The 19813-nt window shown below is 34.6% G+C and overlaps 2 protein-coding genes across 3 annotated transcripts; both read left to right on the top strand.

Moving 5' to 3' along the window:
- LOC105158002 (mucin-5AC) lies at window positions 181-4403 on the top strand. 2 transcript variants are annotated; one of them, XM_011074589.2, is made up of 3 exons: window positions 181-419; window positions 992-1744; window positions 3322-4403. In XM_011074589.2, the coding sequence occupies exons 2-3, from the start codon at window positions 1023-1025 to the stop codon at window positions 3572-3574; spliced, it is 975 nt and encodes a 324-aa protein (XP_011072891.1). In that variant the 5' UTR covers window positions 181-419; window positions 992-1022; the 3' UTR covers window positions 3575-4403. The 2 variants fall into 2 exon arrangements, with proteins under 2 accessions (XP_011072891.1, XP_011072892.1); XM_011074590.2 differs by having other exon boundaries at window positions 984-1744.
- On the top strand, window positions 6646-8479 carry LOC105158001 (60S ribosomal protein L44). The gene is made up of 4 exons (XM_011074588.2): window positions 6646-6718; window positions 7688-7867; window positions 8079-8153; window positions 8236-8479. The coding sequence occupies exons 1-4, from the start codon at window positions 6716-6718 to the stop codon at window positions 8293-8295; spliced, it is 318 nt and encodes a 105-aa protein (XP_011072890.1). The 5' UTR covers window positions 6646-6715; the 3' UTR covers window positions 8296-8479.

Here is a 19813-nt window from a genome sequence, read left to right as displayed (position 1 = left end):
GATTAAATTGAATAAAAAAAATTCAAATTTTCCACCGTGTGCAAATACATATAGAAACCATACTTAAATCGTATCCACGTTATCTTAATTTTAGAGTGCGTATGTGAAAAACACAGGACACCGAGAAGCTAAATCAACGTTAGGCCATCAATAACCCCCTCGCCCTTTTTCCTACTTCCATCTCTCTCTCTGTCTTTCTCTCTCTCTCTCTCCCACTTTCTCTCTCAAGAATTTGCACATTCATATTGTTATAATTGATCAAATTGCAGGTGGTGGAAAAAGAGGCGTCTGCCAATTTTCTGGCCACTTTTGTGGGGCGTTGGTTGGCCAGAAAGACAGTGAGGCGTTGGTCGGAATTAAACACATCAACCACTCTTCCTAAATCTTTCATTTCCTCCCTCTGCATGCATGTCTGCATGGTATGCAACTTCTTTATTCTACGCCTTTTTCTTTATTTTTATTGTTTTATCCCCTTAGATTTTATTTTTCACGTTCTTTGTTGATATGGGTTTTTGTAATTTTTAGTTCTTGTGAATCTTGACGTCATAATTATTCATGTACTAATATATATATATATATATTTAAAATAAAGAGATAAATTGCTCATTTGATGTTTCACATTAAGGGATTTTTGTGTTTAAACAGACCACGCAATAATAATTCATTGTTCATTCGTGTTGCTGAGATTGCAATAAAATTCTAGGATATTTAGGATAACAGAAAGAATTTGCTTGTGATAGAAAAATATTAGAGCAAAGTTGCATCATAAGACATTCTAAATCAATTTCCAGCCATTTTTAATAAATTCTTTCAGTTTTGTCCTGAAAAATCCTTAATAAAATTACCAGAATGGATTCGTATAAGACTAAAATTGCCACCTATTATACAAACATGACTAAAAGTTGCAGTTTTCGCAATCATTTATTGATTTTAAAAAAAGAATGATTTAATTCTTGATGGGTGACATAGATTCTGTCTCTTAGTACCGCAGGTGAGCAGTACGTACGTAGTTTGAAACTGGTATGGAATCTTCAAATGCTGAACTTAAAACAACTACTGTGCCTGTGAAATCTGCGAATGAGACTAGTACTACAAATGTTGATGATATTGAAAACACAGCACTTCACCCCACGGACGGAAAACTAAGCCCATCTTCCTCTAACAAGAACTCATCTTCGCCAGACTCCACGTTGCACGACCCGTTCCACCGCGACAACGACAATGACGACGATGATGATAAGCCCACTTCAAGCACTACATCCTCACCTGCACACAAGTGTGAACCATCAGATCATGAAACATCGTGTGTTGCACCATCCACAAGCAATGGAACGACGACAGAGGCACCACCAAGCCAAGAGATGGAGCGTCCTGCTGCACCGTACAGGATTCCGTCGTCGGTTTTCGCTAGAAAGGATTCTTCGACGCCAATGGAATGGAGTGTGGCATCTAATGATTCTCTGTTCAGCATTCATACTGGGAATATGAGCTTCACGAATGACCAATACTGTTTGCGGTCGGGAGAGCTCGGCGGGGAGGTGTCTACGTCTGATCAGATGTTCAGTTACTCAGCTGAGCAGTCTGCCGATGTCGTCCGTGCGGACATGAGAAGCCGGGAGTTGGGAATAGCACAGGCAACCATGAAGGAGGTAATACAGGAAAGTGAAGGTCAGAGCTATGGGGTGCGCGGTTCTCATCGGTCACAGGAGAGCAACACAAGCGCAAAATCTTTTGCATTCTCAGTGTAAGTTCTTCACATCTAACAATTCTAAGCGTCTTACAAAAATAGTTAACTGCACCTTGCTTTTTCTTAAACGTCTCATAAGCTCTTTTAATGTTAGAGTAAATTAAAATGGGCTCTTCTGATATTTGTATAATTATAAATATATTTTATTATTTGAAAATTATAAATACTTCTTAAAATTACATATACCTACTAAAATTACAAACACCCTCTTGTGGTCACAACCCATTGCGAGGGTATTTGTTAGCGTATTTGTAATTTCAGGGAGGAAAATTATAATTTTAGTCCTGTAATTTAGGGATGGTATTTTTAGTCCTGTACGAATTAATTTTTGCAATTTAGTCCTATAATTTTATAGTTTTGGCAATTTTAGTCCCTTTCGACAAATTTGGCCAAAAATAATTGTAATTTCAGTCCTATAAATCAATTCGTGCAGGACCAAAAATGTCAAAACTCCCGAAGTTATAGGACTAAACTTGCAATTTAATTTGGTCATGTGCAAGTCACATGCATTTTCGGGCCAAATTGGCTGAAAAATGATGAATACAAGTCTAAATTGCGAAAATCGACTCGTGCAGGACAAAAAATGCCACCTTTCATAAGTTACAGGACTAAAATTACATTGTCCCCTTTCAAAAGGGCATTTATGATTTTTCAAATGACATGGGCTTATTTATAATTATGGCAAACCTCAGGGGAGCTTGTTGTAATGTACCCTTAATCATAATATGCAATATATAGATAAAAACACACTCATAATTAACTTTGTTAGTATTTCACTTTTACCCTCATATAATTTTCGTTTTCGCCCAAAGCAAAATTATTTATATGTTTCATTTTAAAAATGCTAATAGTTTGATGGCTTTTTTGGATCATTATTATAATATGAAGAACTTATTATGCTTAACACTCTAAAATTTTATAAGCTTTGATATTTTATTTTTCCAAAAAATTTAAGAGCTTATTTTAAAAATAATATTCAACACCTTTAAACTTTTAAAATATCTTATAAGATGTAGAAATTTATATGATGTTTCAAATAAGCTTAGTCAATACACCCTCTAGATAACACAAAGTATTAGGGTAAATATCATTAATGGTCCCTTAAGGTTGTGCTTCAAATTACTTTAGTCATTTATCTTCATTTACTAATCTTATAATCCCTAATATTCTCGTATTTCTTTTCCATTTTATTCTATTGGTCAACTTTTAGGAGAAAAACGTCATCAGAACCCGGTCATGTGATCTGTACATGCTATATTTTTAGGAGTAAATTTATCATTGTATACCTTTTCAAAAACAAGTTCGTGTGAAAAAAACAATGTTGTAAAACAAGCATATAATGACATTTTTGACGTTGAAAATGTAGCATGTACAGGGCATATGATCAAATTCTGATGACTTTTTCACCGAAATTTGATAGAGAGGTTCGATGAAATAAATTATAAACTTTATGAATGACAAGGTTAGGAAATAAAAATGAGTGAAATAATTCTAAATATAAAATTAAAGTGCCATGCATGCCATTTACCCCCAATATGTCGGGGAACAATTGAGTCATTTTTCAACATGTCCAGAATGACAGGAGATAAAGAACATTGTACTTCAACGCGGGCGCCTAGCTCAATAGGGTCATGCCAGGAGATGGGGCAATCTCAAACGCCACCAGTAACGAAGCTTGAGTCACAACCATCGACAAATCCAGAGCCAGAAACACCTACAGCGGCCACGACCACCACGACGGCAACAGAAACGGCAACGACAACGACAACGACAACGACACCACCAGAAACTAAATCTAACTTGTTTCCTTGCTTCTCGTGTTGCTAGCTCGTTGTGTTAGTAGAGGACTATGGTCAAAACGTGCTCTCCTGGGAAAAGTTGCTAACATGAAGTTGAGGAAATCGAAACATGAAATGGATGCAAGAAATGCCAAACATTTTGGAAACAATTAATCAATAGATGTAGAAAGATTTGTGGTTCCATGAATTAGGATATATATATGATCGATAAATCTTGTATCTTTCTTACCTATATAGTATTAGTTTCTGGCTTCATAATTGGCAGCGCAACCTTTTTATGATTGAGCAGATAAATATTAGATGAAAGATTCTGTATCCCACTTTCGTTTTGTACGTCACTGTTGATGCAGGTCGCAAGATCATGATCGGGTCGCTAGATCTGGACACTCTGATGTCGGGTCGCAGAACCCTCTTCGAGCTTACTGACAATGGATCCTGAGAGCAGAGAACACGTTAGGCTTGCTGGGTGACCCTCAACTAAGGTCCTCCGATACTTGAGTCAGAAGGAGTGGGGTCGAATTCGATCTAAGGAGAGCTAATAAAGTTGAAATGTAATAAATACACTTACTATAAATGTTCATATCTACTAGTATTTATAGTGTACTATATCGTATAAGACGGTGCCACGTGGCATCATCTGAGCATTCAGGTATCAGATGATCTAACGGCTATCAAATCGGGTTTGTCTCTTGGACCGGGTCAGGCGGGTTAGGTCATGTACATGCGGATCCTGCCTCCTCTGGTTAATTTCTTTAAAATTGGAGGACAATTTCGTCCTTTTTCTTTGGCTGATGTAATTACCCTCATCGACTGTCACACCCATGCACATGTACTGTGAATATGAAATTGAACCTGGAGGTAGCTTGACTCACTCGTTTCATGAAAATCTCATTCTTTCTTTTATGTACAAGTTGTTTAACATTTAGAATTTGTACTTTTTACCAAAGTAACCCTTAGTGTGATTCAACTCTATATGCCCTCTTTATTATTACATGGTTCAACTACTTTCTTCACTCGTGTAAGAATTCGGGATAATTTCATCTATATTTATTGACTTATGATTTATTTATATAAATTACTCTTACTATTTGGATAATTGTACATACACCCACGTCGAAATTATTTTCATCAACTATTCTTGCTTTTTAGAAAATTTTACATATATCTACCAAAAATTTTAACATTATTACTCAAACTATCCTATTTTTTTTTACTGTCGAAAGTGGTTTTTTTTATTATATAAAGAGGATGGATGGTTTTTTACTCGTCCGGTGCCATCTTTTTTCTTCTTCTCTTTCTTTTTTTTTTTTTATTTTAAAAATATAAAGCGATTTTAACCCGATTGACTGATTTTTGCCGATTTGACCGGGTTTTGACCTAGTCGTGTCTAGTTTGAGTAATACACATACCCGGACTAGCCTTAAGTCCTGTTCCCGATCGAATTGGTAGGTCCAATTCGAGTTTAAAAATATTACTTATTGTGATTTCGGGTGTACATAACACATACATGGATATCAGTTTTCAAGATTTTGTACTTGAACATGTTATTGGGAAAATTAATTTTAATCCTCGATGTTTTGATTTCAATTTTAAAGTAAATCCTATTTTTTTATTTATTTTAGAAATAATTACACTCTTTTTTCTTAAGATTTAATGTAATTACATGTAAATTTTCTATAGTTTAAAAATTACATTTATCACTCCTGAGGCTTATTTCCGTCTGGCAAAAAAGTCTTTTTATTTGTCAATATTAACTAAATTTGCTGAGATTAATAAAAAAAAAAAAAAGCTGAATGATATTTTATATTTACCATCAATTGACTTATTACTGATTTATTGCAGGTCAAACAATCTTTTTTCTACTAAACTACTCTTAAAACGGTGAAGTTACACCTTCTTACATGCATTAACGCATGAAGACGTACGATGATAATTTAGTCATAAAAAATTTTATGTGGCATGCAATAAATCAGTAATAAGTCAATTGTGATAAATATTGATAATTTTCTTTGTTAATATCAGCAAATTCGGTAAATTTTGACTAATATGAAACTTATTTATTAGACAAAAACAAACATTTGGTATGTTAGGTGTAATTTTCCAATCCACATAAAGTCTACGTGTAACTATACCAAACCTCAGAAGATAAGAGTAATTATCCCTTTATTTTACATTAGTCCGTTAAATTTGTGATTTTTGTGTTACCTATATAAAATTTTTCTCTCTAATAGAAAATCATTTAGTCCCATCACTTTTTATTTCAATAGCAATTTGGTCCCTTATACATAAATTTAAAAAATGAAACCATTTTAATTGAATTGGATAATTACTTGATTGATGACACATAAACATGACTTTTGTAAATTTAATGAACTTCTCATTCTTGTATTTAAAAAAAAAAAACACATATACACACAATAAAATCAAGCCCCATTTTCAATATTTTAGCTGATATATTTATTATCTTATTTTTGTTCTAACTTATTGTGTTATATATATATATATAATGTATATATAACTTCATTTTTTTTTTATTTAAACTCCCAATTTATTTATTCAAATATTTTTAATTACAAAAATTCAAGATGTTCATTAAATTAACAATAATTCTGTTAATATAACATTAATCAAGTTATTCTCAGCATAATTACCCAATTATAAATTCTTTCAATTATGATTATATTTTTTTAAAGTTTATGTGCGATGGATCAAAGTGCAATTAAAAATAAAAGTGAAGGACTAAATATTATTTTCTATATATATATATATATAAATATGGCTAATATGGGAAAATTACCCATTGAAGGGACTAACTTAAAGTGCGTTGAAAAAATACGGACTATGTTGGAATTAAAATAAAATTTAGAGGACTAAAATGAAAAAATATGTAAGCAAAGTTTTTAAAGTTCCCAAAAAAAAAAAAGAAAAAGAAAGAAAAAGAAGAATTCCTTATTTTGGGCCAAGCTTATGAATTATTTAATAGGCCCATTTTCATAATTGGGTATTGTTTGAAGAAAGTATTAGTTAAATGGGCCGGCCCATCAAAGCACCGTCGTGCAAACCCTGATTTCGCTATAAATAACAGCAGGCTTAAGAGGGTTAGGGTTTCAGACGTCATTTCGCAGAAAACCAAAGCCCGTACTCCAGCGTTACTCCTCCGCCGGCAGCCATGGTAATATCTCTCTCTTTATGCTCTACTTTCGTTTAATTGCACCGTACGTCATTGTATTCCTCATGTGTTATGGTTAGATGATGGTTTAATATGTCATTATATGGTGAAATTGTTTCTGTTGGATCGGTTGTGGTAATATTGTTTAGTCTGGAGGCAAAAGCGTTCGATTTGAATATGCTGAGTTGAGTGTATTATTTTGTTCTTATCAATTTTCGGCTCCGAGATACTTTACTTTTGTCTTTTTGAGGATTTTAGGGCTTGCTTTTTGGTCTTTGAGCAGAAATGAAGTTGGATGTTTTGGGAAATGAAAGTTTAAGTTTGATGTTAAGATTTGGGGTATACACCTAAAACAATTATCATGTTACCTTGCATAAGCGTGCTATGAGATTTCATTCGCATTGTAATTGGATAGATATCTGAAAGCTGAAACAGTGTTTTGATTTATTTGCTGTTGAATCGGGTCAATGAATTTGACTTGGATACCATGCTTGCTTGCCTGGACTTTATTATCAGCCTTATGGACATAACTTTATGTTTTGGATAGTTTTGGACTTGTTCACTTTTATGATGATCTGGTCTTTTTGATATCTAGGATGATGCTGTCATTGTAATGTGATTTCTTAATTTTATTCTCATGACATGAAAGTAATGTGTTGCATCTGGTCACTTGGATATGATTGTTCTCGTGTGTATGTTTGTATGTTTTTGTCTTTGTGTGCGTGTGCGCGTGGTTGCTTGTGAGTCAAATGTGTCTTCCTATTGTTTTTTAGGTGCTTTCTATTTTTGTTGAATTGGCATTTAGTTTTTCTCACTATAGAATGGTTATAGTTCACGTATCTGCTAGTCTAGTGGTAAGGAGGCATTAGGTTCCTTTAAAAGGATGCTGTGTATTTGATGTTTGTGAATCTGCTAAGCTGTCAAATTCATGCGCTTTTGGATGCTAATTTATTTGTGGTTTTGTATTTCCAGGTGAACGTTCCTAAGACAAAGAAGACTTATTGCAAATCAAAGGAGTGCAAAAAGCACACCTTGCACAAGGTCACCCAGTACAAGAAGGGTAAAGATAGTTTAGCTGCTCAGGGGAAGCGCCGTTATGATCGCAAGCAGTCAGGTTATGGTGGCCAGACCAAGCCTGTTTTCCACAAGAAGGTGAAAATGATTTTTCATATACCATTTTAATACTTCAATCCACCATGAATGGAGATAGTTATTGTTTGACAAGAAAACTTACATATAATTGAATGTTCTTCAAAACATGAAAAGTTTACGAAAGAACAGCCAGGAATATCATAAAGATGTATTCAGGTAGTCAAACTGGGATGCTTGCTTAAATCACTGACTTTTTCTCATTCTTGATTAGGCAAAAACGACAAAGAAGATTGTGCTAAGGTTGCAGTGCCAGGGTTGCAAGCATGTTTCCCAGCACCCAATCAAGGTTGGTGTTTCATCGGGCATTTTCTTTCTGGTAGTCTCCTGTCTCTATACTCACCAGAAGTTGTTTGTTGCTCATTTTGCAGAGGTGCAAGCATTTTGAGATTGGTGGAGATAAGAAGGGCAAAGGAACTTCCCTTTTCTAAATGTCCGGATTCTCAAACGGGAACTCATTGGTTTTTCCTTATTATGTTGGGATTTACTCTGGTATTGTCCTTTGCTGTTATTAGCTAAAGATTAGATCAAATATAAGACCTGGATGTAACTCAGTTTTGTGTTTCAATACTGGATGATTAAGTATTTCAATGCATGTTTCCTAGTTTAACATTATCCTTCCTCTATTCGGCCGTGTTTACCACATGTCATGGGATGAAGGCAAGTTGTGATTATTTAGGAAATGACTTTTAAGTAATTTAATTACTGGCAAAAAATTATTTTGGCCAATTTTGATGATTATTTAGTCATATGGCTATCAAATAAGATAGAATATGTCAAATGTAATCTATCAACATTCTCTTCTCCCTGCCCCCTTTCCTCCATCCTATTTACATGCTTCCTTCCGTTATTTCTCCATTCCGGCGAGGCCGTCGAGGTGCCGTAGTACGTGCCAATGGAAACGGGGGAAATAGAAGCTATAAAGGTTCCATTTTTAATATGAGGTTACACGTATTAAATAAATCAAAAATAATCAGTGGCAGAAAAAAATGGCACTTCGAATTCATGGTATAATTTTGGTTTTTCTTAATTTTTATAAAATAATTTTTTAAACCGAAATCAAATGTGCGTTTGGGTGATTTGATGATTTTAATACTTAATAAGCAAAATAAAGTGTTGAGACTAACATAAATTATAAAGTGGAACTAGTGTTTGTATTTAATAAGAAAAAATCATTATTAGGCACCATATACTATCAATACTCTTCAAAACTTTTAAGTAATTTGAAATATAAGAATCGCAAATTAATTCTTGAATCCGTGAGATTGATATCGATATTGATAATTTAGAAAATTAATCCAATAAAAGGCAAGTTCGGTTATGGACATATTAAAATTTAATAAATTCTTAATTAATATATAATAATTAGTATTGGGTAATACTCGACACCATACAATTGAGAATTTGTTAGCATTAGGTATCGAAATCGACTCTCATAGCCTGAATGTCATCCCACATTAGCAGAATTTAACTAACGGGCATAATATTGTTTTTGGGTAAATGTAATTTTCATAAATTGAAAAAGATATAGTACAATAACTTCGATAGGCTAAGGGATACATCACAATCTATAAAGTGCATAACAAAGCTAGCTAAGGTAATGCCAAGTATACGTTGTCTAACATCCTCCATAATTAAACTAGTTATAATATTCAAGTTCCGCTCAATATGCTCGAATCGCCTAAGATTTCTCTCTCTTCATATATGGTAGATATACGAACCCAGTAATGCGTGATAAGCCACATTAACGATATGTTTACCCCTCCACTTCCTTGCAGCCCACTCAAGATCTGTCATCCAATCTCTATTAGGTCACACAAAGCGTACAACTCGTCTAATAGCGTGAAGGTATTGGCGACTGTATCAACATCGGGAGAATAGTTGTGTGTGTGTGTGTCTCCACCTCATCCTCATCACATAATACACATCTACCTAAGTGGGATAACCATGGTTTGTCCATCGTAGGTAGTTTCTCCAATATAGCAAGCCATAAGATAAACATGTGGCGAGGTATCTTTAAAGCGCTCAAAAGTAGTAAAGCCCAACCTACTTTCGGCCAAGTAGGTTGGGCTTTACTACTTTCGGGCCTGGTGGATCAAATAATCGGTATAGAGCCTGGATCGTAGGGATTCCACCGGCAAATCTCTAAATAATTCAATAACGGGCATAAGATTTTAATGAATAAGAAATTGGAGGAAGGATCTAATGGGGTCAAAATGAATGAGAAATTAGAGAAATGATCGAATGGATTTAGAACACATTTTTCTTATGTAAAGTTTAAATTGAAATCCCACAGAAATGGGCTTTCCAGTCCGTAATATAAGTTTTTGATAATATACGATTTTTGGGCTTATATAATTTAAATATGAAATTCTTTTAAAAAATTAATTATTTTATCAAATTATTTTATATTTAATTTGAAATATTAATTATATATTCAGCGATCCTATTCGATTTTTGATGATTTTTTAAAGTCTATATTAAAATTAAATTAATAATTCGGTGCATTTTTGCTTTAAATTTAGAATTAAAACTTAAAAAATAAATTATAAAAGATAATTTAATTTGATTCGGGTTAGTAGAATTTAGACGATTTTAAATTTTCCTTATCACCCCTACTCCGAATCATCTAACCACAAACGCACATCTGCACATGAAATGCGAGATGGAAATGGTGAACAATGGTGATCTGGCACACCTTTTTAAAGGGAAATAAAGGAGAAGGCAACGTACATCAGTTAAAATGTCTACCGTTTTGCCACAATAAAACCCCATTCAATTTTAGTATTAATGTGTTCACTATTATGAAGATGGAATTCGTTTTTCTTTTTTCTTTTTTTTTTTTTGTGTAAACAGGGAGGAAGAAGCTCCCGAGGTGATGGAGGAAATGAAGATGTAGAAAGAAAGCTCAACCTAGAAGGTGCAATTAGTGCATTCACAATGTTGGTTGAAAATTATACAAAGAATTCTGGGTGATGCGTCTGCTGGTAGTATCCGTTTATTTACATGGGTAAAATAATAATTTTTACATGCAAGCTATTCAATAAACACATACACTCTATTATATTTTAAAACTCCCAATACCACTATCAATACCTAATATATTATGTTTTGAACCAAGTTCACCATTGATTGACAAAGCAACTCATTACCCTCTCTCTCTAAAAATACTAAACTTGGGAAGTATTAGTGTGTTGAAGTAATTTTCCCTTTCACTCCCTTACTCAAAACCACATCCACATCATTGGCATCGACTGCGGGAATTTTACTCCAACGCTGAGAACACAAACCAGGTCTTAAGCTCACGATGTTTAGGGGATGTACGTTGCCCATGAAACACACGAGAACATAGCAAAACAACACCCACCTTATGAACGATCACCACCTCATAGGTTGAACCCCTCACCCCGTGAGTAAGGCCCGCTGAGTAGGATAGCTATACCACTTTGTAGCCAATAACCACCTCTTGAACAAACATCGCCGCCCTTCTTCCCTCCCCCTTGAGCAGGCACCACCTCCACCACGAAGAGAATCGCCCCCACCAGGTATTCCACATCAAGAAACGATGATACAGTTGACACATGAGGCTTTACTAGCACTAATCCATGACGCATTCAATCAAGTGGTTGCGTAGGCGATAGCTCAATTCGCAACTAATCACCCCGCCTCTTTCCCCTTGTTGAAGTCGAGAGGAGTTTTTGGATCCCAGGGGAATGAACAAAGGTGGGAAGAGGTGAATAGCAGAGTGTCCAAATTGAAAGTCGCCCAGGAACAAGAACAACACCCCCCACAATCAAGACGACCACGGCACCCATATTCTCAAAGGGAACAAAGGACCCTTATCTACCCTTGGCCACAGCTCCACCGAGACGTAGCCCTTTCTACCCTGCAATCCTATTCGAGGCACTTCCAGTAGGCGTGAAACTGTCTAACCTTTCAGAATACGATGGAACGAGAGACTCGTAGGAACACTTAGACAAATTTTATGCTAAAATTGATTGGTACGACTTGAGTGATGTTGCATATTGCAAGGTCTTCAACACCACTCTCTCAAAACCTGCTCTAGTGTGGTTCAACCAGCTACCCATTGGAACTATCTCCAGTCTCGAACAATTGACCCAACATTTTTTGCATCATTTCTCCATGAATAAGAAAGTTCCAACAACAGCCGCATACTTTTTCACCATTCGCCATAGAGAAGATGAGCTGTTGAGAGAATACGTCCAAAGATTTATGGAAGCTGTGCATGAGGTGCTCCATGTTAACCATGAGTTGTTGGCCAATGCTCATCCCAACAAAACTTGCTCCCAGGAAGGTTTAGAGAATCTATAGCGAAAGTCCCCTAGTACTTTCGAAGAGTTGCTCCTCCGGTAGAAGAGTCCAAGGAGACGAACCCTACCTCTAGTGCAAAGAGGTAGGGTAGAGATGAGGAGAATGTGCCGAAGAAGGAGGAACGCTGACACTTACCTCCACTGGATTTTCGCATTATAACCCCTTGAACTTCGCTAGAGGAGAAATATTAGTCATGGTGGAGCAACAACTGTTGATTAATCAATGGCAAATATTAATAAGGACAATATGAAGAGGCTAAAGTTCGACAAATATTGTCGCTTCTACCATGACATGGGACGTACAATGGGGGAATGTCATCGCCTTCAAAATAAGATAGAAAACTTGATCCAGTGGGGACACTTGAAGGAATATGTCAACCAATACCTGCAAGTAAGATAATTTGACCGAGGGTCGATTACGCCACCTCGAGAGCTAGCATCAAATCCAACTGCTCATGATGATAACCTTCCCACAGCAGGATAAGAAACTGTTTCCAATCCATCTATCTTGACATAGCTTATCTCGTATCGTCGAATTGTATTATCATTCTTGGACGTCAGACAGGCATTTGATAGCATGATACCAGTTGTTAAGACCTTTCTTGCTACTGTGACTATCTATTATACGGACAGGCGTAGGGTAGCACATTGAAAGACCTTTCATATTAAAGTTTTTTCATTCCGATATCTGGGCATCCCACAGTCAAGTCCCATATTTTTCCACCACAACGTGCATTTCGTGTCATTGCTCATCGACCTGCTTCGATTTGTCTAGATGTGATCCAAGCAGGTTCAAGTGCTTGAAGAGCATATTTACCGAAACTCGACCTGCTTCGATTTGTCTAGATGTGATCCAAGCAGGTTCAAGTGCTTGAAGAGCATATTTACCGAAACAAATATGATCTCGTGACCTCAAGAAGACCAGCAGGAAGAGACTCCCTCGCCATAAAGAGTGACCCTAAGTTCTCGTAGCGAGAAAATATATCTTTTGGCTATTCATTTGTAATAGGAGAAAGCTCGGGTAAGAGCTCAACATATCCTTCTCCCCTTTCGATTTTTCCTAAGACATTGTAATGCGAATTTTATGTAATGAAATTAGTTTTCTTGTTGTAGTCTCAAAAAATAAAATCAATTTAGACGTAGAGATCCCTAAAGTTTCAAGAGGACTTTAAAGGCAAAAATTGTTGTTGTCCTAGAGGCAAAAGTCGTTGTTGCCCCAAGACCCTATGGACGAAACTCTTTGAGATCCCCATCAAAAGTGTTGTCTCAAAAACTTTGCATCCCCTTGAAGTTTTTTAAAAATATAAAAGACCAACTTTGAGACATGAATAAGTATCCGTTGAGGCAATGTGCCCTCTGGGACCACGAAACTTCTTTGAGATTCCCGTAAAAAATGTTGCCCCGAAGAATTTGCATGCCCTTGAAGTTGATAAAGGACCAACTTCGGAACATGAATAAGTATACTTTGAGGAATATCCCCTCATCAAGAATGTTGCTGCAGAAACTTTTCCCCTTCCCCCCATGAAGTTGGTAAAATATCAACTCAAGAGTATGAGCAAAATCATCCCTTGAGGCAACATCCGTAAAAATAAGTCAAAAAGCACAAGTCTATTTGAAGAAGTGCAACAACTACACGTATAAATATTAAACATATTGCCAATTACAAACTAACATTTTTGACTATATAAGTCAGGAGAAAGTCATCCCAAGTACTGAATATTACAAATTAAATATACCAAAATTTTCGACCACATGAGTCGGGAGAAAATTACCCTTTGACGCGACATCCGTGTAATTAAAAAAAAAAACTGCACCCCTCCATTTTCCGCCACAAGTAAAAGTCGTCTACTCTTCCTCATCCATCTCGAAGCCAAGAAGAGACGAGCCCTTCTAAAAACATCTACACCCAAGTAAAGATAGAAATTAAAATACCTCCTATCATTGGTAGAGGAAGATAACTTCGCGACCAATCACACGTTCCACAACGCATGAAAATCCTTTAGTGTAACAGGTAGTCTCACTTTTGAAAACGACGTCAAAATCCCTTAAAACACATGAAAGAATTTAGCGCAAAAAATGATTAAAACAAATGCCATAACTTTGAGTAACCTCTACTAATAGAGAGTGGGAGTAAAAAAAATTAAAGGATACTTGGTGATGGAATGATTGAGGTCTCCTCTTAACACCTTTTTAACCTGAGTTCAAAATCCAACGAGTGCGAGAGTGTGCACCTATTCCCAGAGCACATAGGGCAGCAGACGTCACGCTCGAGGACTCCAACTTTGGGCCCAAGGTCTTCCAGCTCACTAGGTTTTGAACCCAGGTCAAAAAAGTGGAAAGAAGATATCTCAATCAATCCACCATCAAGTATCTTTTATTTTTTCTTACTCCCACTCTTTATTAGTAGGCGCCTCAAGTTCAAGCTCGTGGGACCTAGGTTAAGGTCAGTGCCTCAAGTTTAAGCTCGTGGCACCTCGGTTAAGGTTAGCACCTCGACCTGGCTATGGCTAGCCTTAGGGTCGTGCGCGTCTTTGCGCACCCCAACTAGTCGCGGTTCCTCACCACCTCCTCCCCACCATTTGACCCAAGGACTTGGGCCACCTTGAACAATATTATTGGGCTTGGACCTTAAATTTTGGATCTATTAACTTGTTCAATATTGACCCATATAGTTATTCAAACTGAATCAAAGCCCTAAATACTTCTTGTGTCTTCTTACTCTCAGACAATTTACTCATCCTAGTTCTAGTAACTCGTCCGAGAGAGGGGGACTATATGATGTATATGTTGATAGTATTCATTTATTTACAAGAATAAAAAAGTAATATTTTACATGCAAGCCATACAACCAACACATACACCCTACCACATTCTAAAGCTCCAAATACCACTATAAATACCTAATATATTATTTTTTTAAATCAAGTTCACATTGATTAACAAAACAACTCATTATCCAGTCTCTCTAAAAATACTAGAGTTGGGAAGTATTAATGTATCGTGGGTAATTTTTCCTTTCACTCCATCCACATCAGATGAGGACATAAAAGGTAGCCAAAAAATTTGCCTAACATGGCGGGCCTTTGGTCGTTGTAATCATACCAAATAGTCAGTTCAAAATCTCGAACGATACTCGAGTCAGCCCAACACATCGCGGGCTGGTCTAGAAACTAGTAAACAACCCACTAGTTATGATTAATCAGAACACCTTGCATGGTAACATGTAGTAAAATTCGTCAATCACTTACCTATACTTCCAAAGATGTAAATCCCAGTTGTGGTCGTCACCAATCTTGTTTGATATCTTGTCTTTGAGGTTTGTAAATTTGATGACTCACTTCAACATTTCGACGAGTAACTCATCACTAATTTATGGTCAATCAATGTTCATACATCAACCATGCAACAACAAACACAGCTCTGTGTTTGTTTATGCTGAAAATTTTGATTGCAGGTTGAACATAAATTGGTTTTAAATTTAATTCTTTTGAGAGTAGAAGTGAAAATTGGTTTTATAAATGCAAAGATGGCAATCATTCATGATAGATAAATTGGTTATGGTTATTGATACGACCTAAGAACCTCACATTTCCTTACCTTGTCGATAGTAGATCCTTAATCAGTAAACAACCTTGGGAACGTTCTCAATATTTGATTTTCCGACAGCATTAAGAATTAGAAAGACCCAATTCTAACTAATAAATTTTGACAAGGATTTATTTAAATCAGATCGTGCATTCCCACAACATAATTGAAAACTACGACATAATCAATTATGTTGTGTTACCACTTATTAAACTAAGCAAACAATTAAATTCACGTACTTTTGGTTAAAATAATATTAATAAGTGCAACTTATCATTAAATATATAATAACGAGAAATGATGTGCATAGAAAAATTCTAATTTAAATCGAGTTTGGTCAAACAAGAATCGAGTACACGAAAAATATAATATATTGATTATGTAATTGGTGTATAATTTAAGAAGAGTAGTCCATTATATGTCAAATATATCATATTTATTGTATGACCGGTTGTATTTTGACCAAACCTGGTTTAAATATAAAACTTTTTTACTGTACATATATACAAATTTGAGTTCTTAAATGAGAACAAATCATTATTCTATGAATCTAATTTTCCCTGTTTGGAGTGGCACTAACTCCAAGTTGATAACTTACAAATTTAGGGACTAAAGTGAGAAAAAAAGAATCTAAACTGATCATTTTACCCACAACTATATTATTGTCAGGGGAATCAATTTGAGACAATGTTAAAGTTTAGGGATGTTAACCTCAAAAAATGACCTTGAGAAATTAAAGTGGTTCTAAATGAGAACATAAAGAATCAACTATAATATTTAATTTTGACAAAGAAGAAATATATATGGTACTTTTAATTCCTCGAAAGTACTTAGAAGATTAATGATATATCTAACTAAAAGATAAATAGGAAAATAATATTTTAACATACTTAGTTTACTAGGAAAGATCTTAAATATTTATAAAAAAAAATGAATTATGTACTATGGCACATTAAAATTAAAAGGAATAGCATATGAGTAACATGTAAATAATAATCCAAACTTAAAAAAAAAAATTAGAATAAATATCCTCAATTTTTATTAAATTAAAAGTATTGTTGAAGAATTTAAACCAAGTGGCTTCCATTAATTAATTGTATTTTAATATTAATATGAGATAATTATTTTCAGATTGTAAATTATTTCGTAATACAATTGACGTATCATTTTGAGAATACTAATAAATATAATTTATGATTAAATATAAAATAGTTAGAGTCCTTTGAGTATTTATTTCTATTTTAAGAAAACATTCGTACCCTTATTGAGGTACATTTCCATGTCTTACTCTTATTGAGTTAGATTGTTAATCTTTTTATTAAATAGAACGTCTTATTAAAACAATCCAAAATAAGGAACTTACTAATTATTTTTATTTTACTATTGAATTTTTTAATATTACTATTTTTATTTTCACATTAATTGACTTAATACAAGATAATAAAATATAACATTAGTGAATACGAAATACAAAATCTCAATTTTGAAAAATATTTTTTATTTAGTAATATCAATTTAATTTAAAAAATAAATTACAAATAATAGAAGTAAATAGTTTCTTTACCCATTTAAACAATTACTATCAATTTATTTTGAATATATAATTGGATAATGCTAATATTTAAGCGACTGAAACATAAACTTAATATTTTTATTGATTAACTATCATAATATATTTACCTATAAAAATATATTTGTACACGTGCATCGCACGTTATGTCTCTTAAAAAAAATATTTTTTTTTTTGAAAAAAACCTATATCATGGATGTCATCCACAACATGATTTTAATACTTTTTTGTTTAGTTTTATTTTTTATAAATTAATTATATTCACTTAATTATTAACAACATAATAAAATTTAAAAAAAATTATAGTATTAAAATTGTATTAATTTAAAAACACAATGAACTATATAAATATAATAGTGTGTATCTTTTTATACAATTCTAAAAAATACAGTTAAAAAAGTCAATTATTATCGAGAATTTCGCATCGAAATATTTGATTGTGTAGAAGAATCTCTTTGATGGGTTTGTTGTCCTACAAGTGTTTGCAGTCAATCCATTTCGTTGTGAATACGTGATGTTTGGTTTTGATCAGGGCGTGTAGACAGTAGTATCCTGAACCAACTCAAATTTCGGGACATCCCAATAATCGTTGATTTTGATCAGGGTGTGTAGAGATACGGACAGTAGTATCGTGAACCAACTCAAATTTCGGGACATCCCAATAATCTTTGGAATGTAAAGGTTCAAATGACTTAAAATATGTATTTCTATAAGCTATTAAATCATAATAATCCTCCATTATTGATGCATTATTAATCATGTATGCAGTGCATACTTTTTTAGCGTGACTACAAGGGCTGCCAAATTAAGTCCACTTGCCACATGAACATTCTTGGTTCGCAATTTTGAAAAAATAGGTATTGAGTCCATGTTCATTCTGACGTTTTATAACAACCGAGACGGACTGTTGAAACTGATGGTATTTTGTAACCGTATGCTCAACAGAATTTTATTGCCAACGTGTGAACATCTTGAATGTAAGATCCGTCACAGTTGGTTGTTGGTCAATATTACACTACTCTTCGCAAACCTCTCACGAAAATAATGGGCAGTACGTTGAAGTGTCATCTCAGCTATTACTGTCAACGGTAGGCGGCGAGCCCCTTTCAAAACTCTATTGATGCATTATGACATGTTATTCGTCAAAATACCGCATCGTCATCTACCATCATGAGAAGCTATCTATTTTTCCTTGTTAATTTGGTCTAAGAAATCAAAGTACCTAGTTTTTGGCTCTTTACCTCTTCCATAATTCGATTGAATTTTCTGATTTGATATTGAAAGCTTGCTTTCCAACAAAGATCCTTCAACAAGACATTTTTGTAACGACTGTTGAAATTAGAATACATATGCCTCAAGCAACACCAGTACACCGTGATGTGGCATAGAATCCAAACTTTCACCTACTGCTTTAATGATACCGGGAGGATGGTCAGAAATAAGGCACATCCCACGCTGCCCTCGTATAACATGTTTGCTCAATTGTGTAAGAAATCACTTTCAAGATGATTAGGATTTTTCATTGACAATTGCAAGAGCAAGAAGGAATACCTGTTGATTTCCATCCATGACAACATCAATTAATATTTTGCGCTTGTACTTTGTGTATATATGGATCATATATAAACTAATAAGTTTGCGACAATATTGTAACCCATCGATATAGGGTTTGAACCCCCAAAAGACGTATCCTATCACATATGTACCAGTTGACGGTTGGAAGGCTTTGTGTTCCCATTCAATAATAGTTCCTAAATTAAATTTTTTGGAAAGCTCCCATGTATTTGGGTAGAAGAGGTAAATGTCCTTGAAGCTTTGTGTCAATCCGCTAAATATTGAAGGGTATAGTCAATTTGTGAACAGATTCGAATACGAGTTACAAATTATAAAGAAAGTCATAACCCATTAGCCACAACAAATTACTAGGCCATCAGATAATGCTCTCACCACATCCCCTAGGCAAAGAAGAAGTTATAGTCGAATATCTATTAGTTTAGTTGAACGTCATGATGTTGGGGTGGATATAGCTGGTCCTTCTACCATGTATACACCTCAAGATTACTACGTGCTCAACCGCCTCAAGATCACTACATGCCATGCTACCGCCATAAGATGATTGGTTTAAATCGAGTCCATATATGCCAACCCATACAGAAGATTATTCTTCACACGTATATATTGACCTTAGCCTTGGCATTAACTAATCATATCCATCAGGATACAACATTTCGCTAATTCCATTTCCATCATTCAGTACATATAGTGATAATGTGGAATCTAGTTTAGCAACAACATCAAGTCGATTGGACATTGATAATGTGGCACAAAATGAGCCAATGCAAAATATAGCGAGAAAATAAGAAGACTTTAGCGTTAACGCCACAGACGCAATTGTGGGACGTGTGGACATTTTTTTATATTTGCATTTTTACTGTAAAACTTTTTAACAAATTGTTTGAAATT

This window comes from Sesamum indicum, linkage group LG3 (genome assembly GCF_000512975.1).
Source record: "Sesamum indicum cultivar Zhongzhi No. 13 linkage group LG3, S_indicum_v1.0, whole genome shotgun sequence".
In the NCBI taxonomy this organism is placed as follows: Eukaryota; Viridiplantae; Streptophyta; class Magnoliopsida; order Lamiales; family Pedaliaceae; genus Sesamum; species Sesamum indicum.
This window is presented reverse-complemented; position numbering and strand designations above follow the sequence as displayed.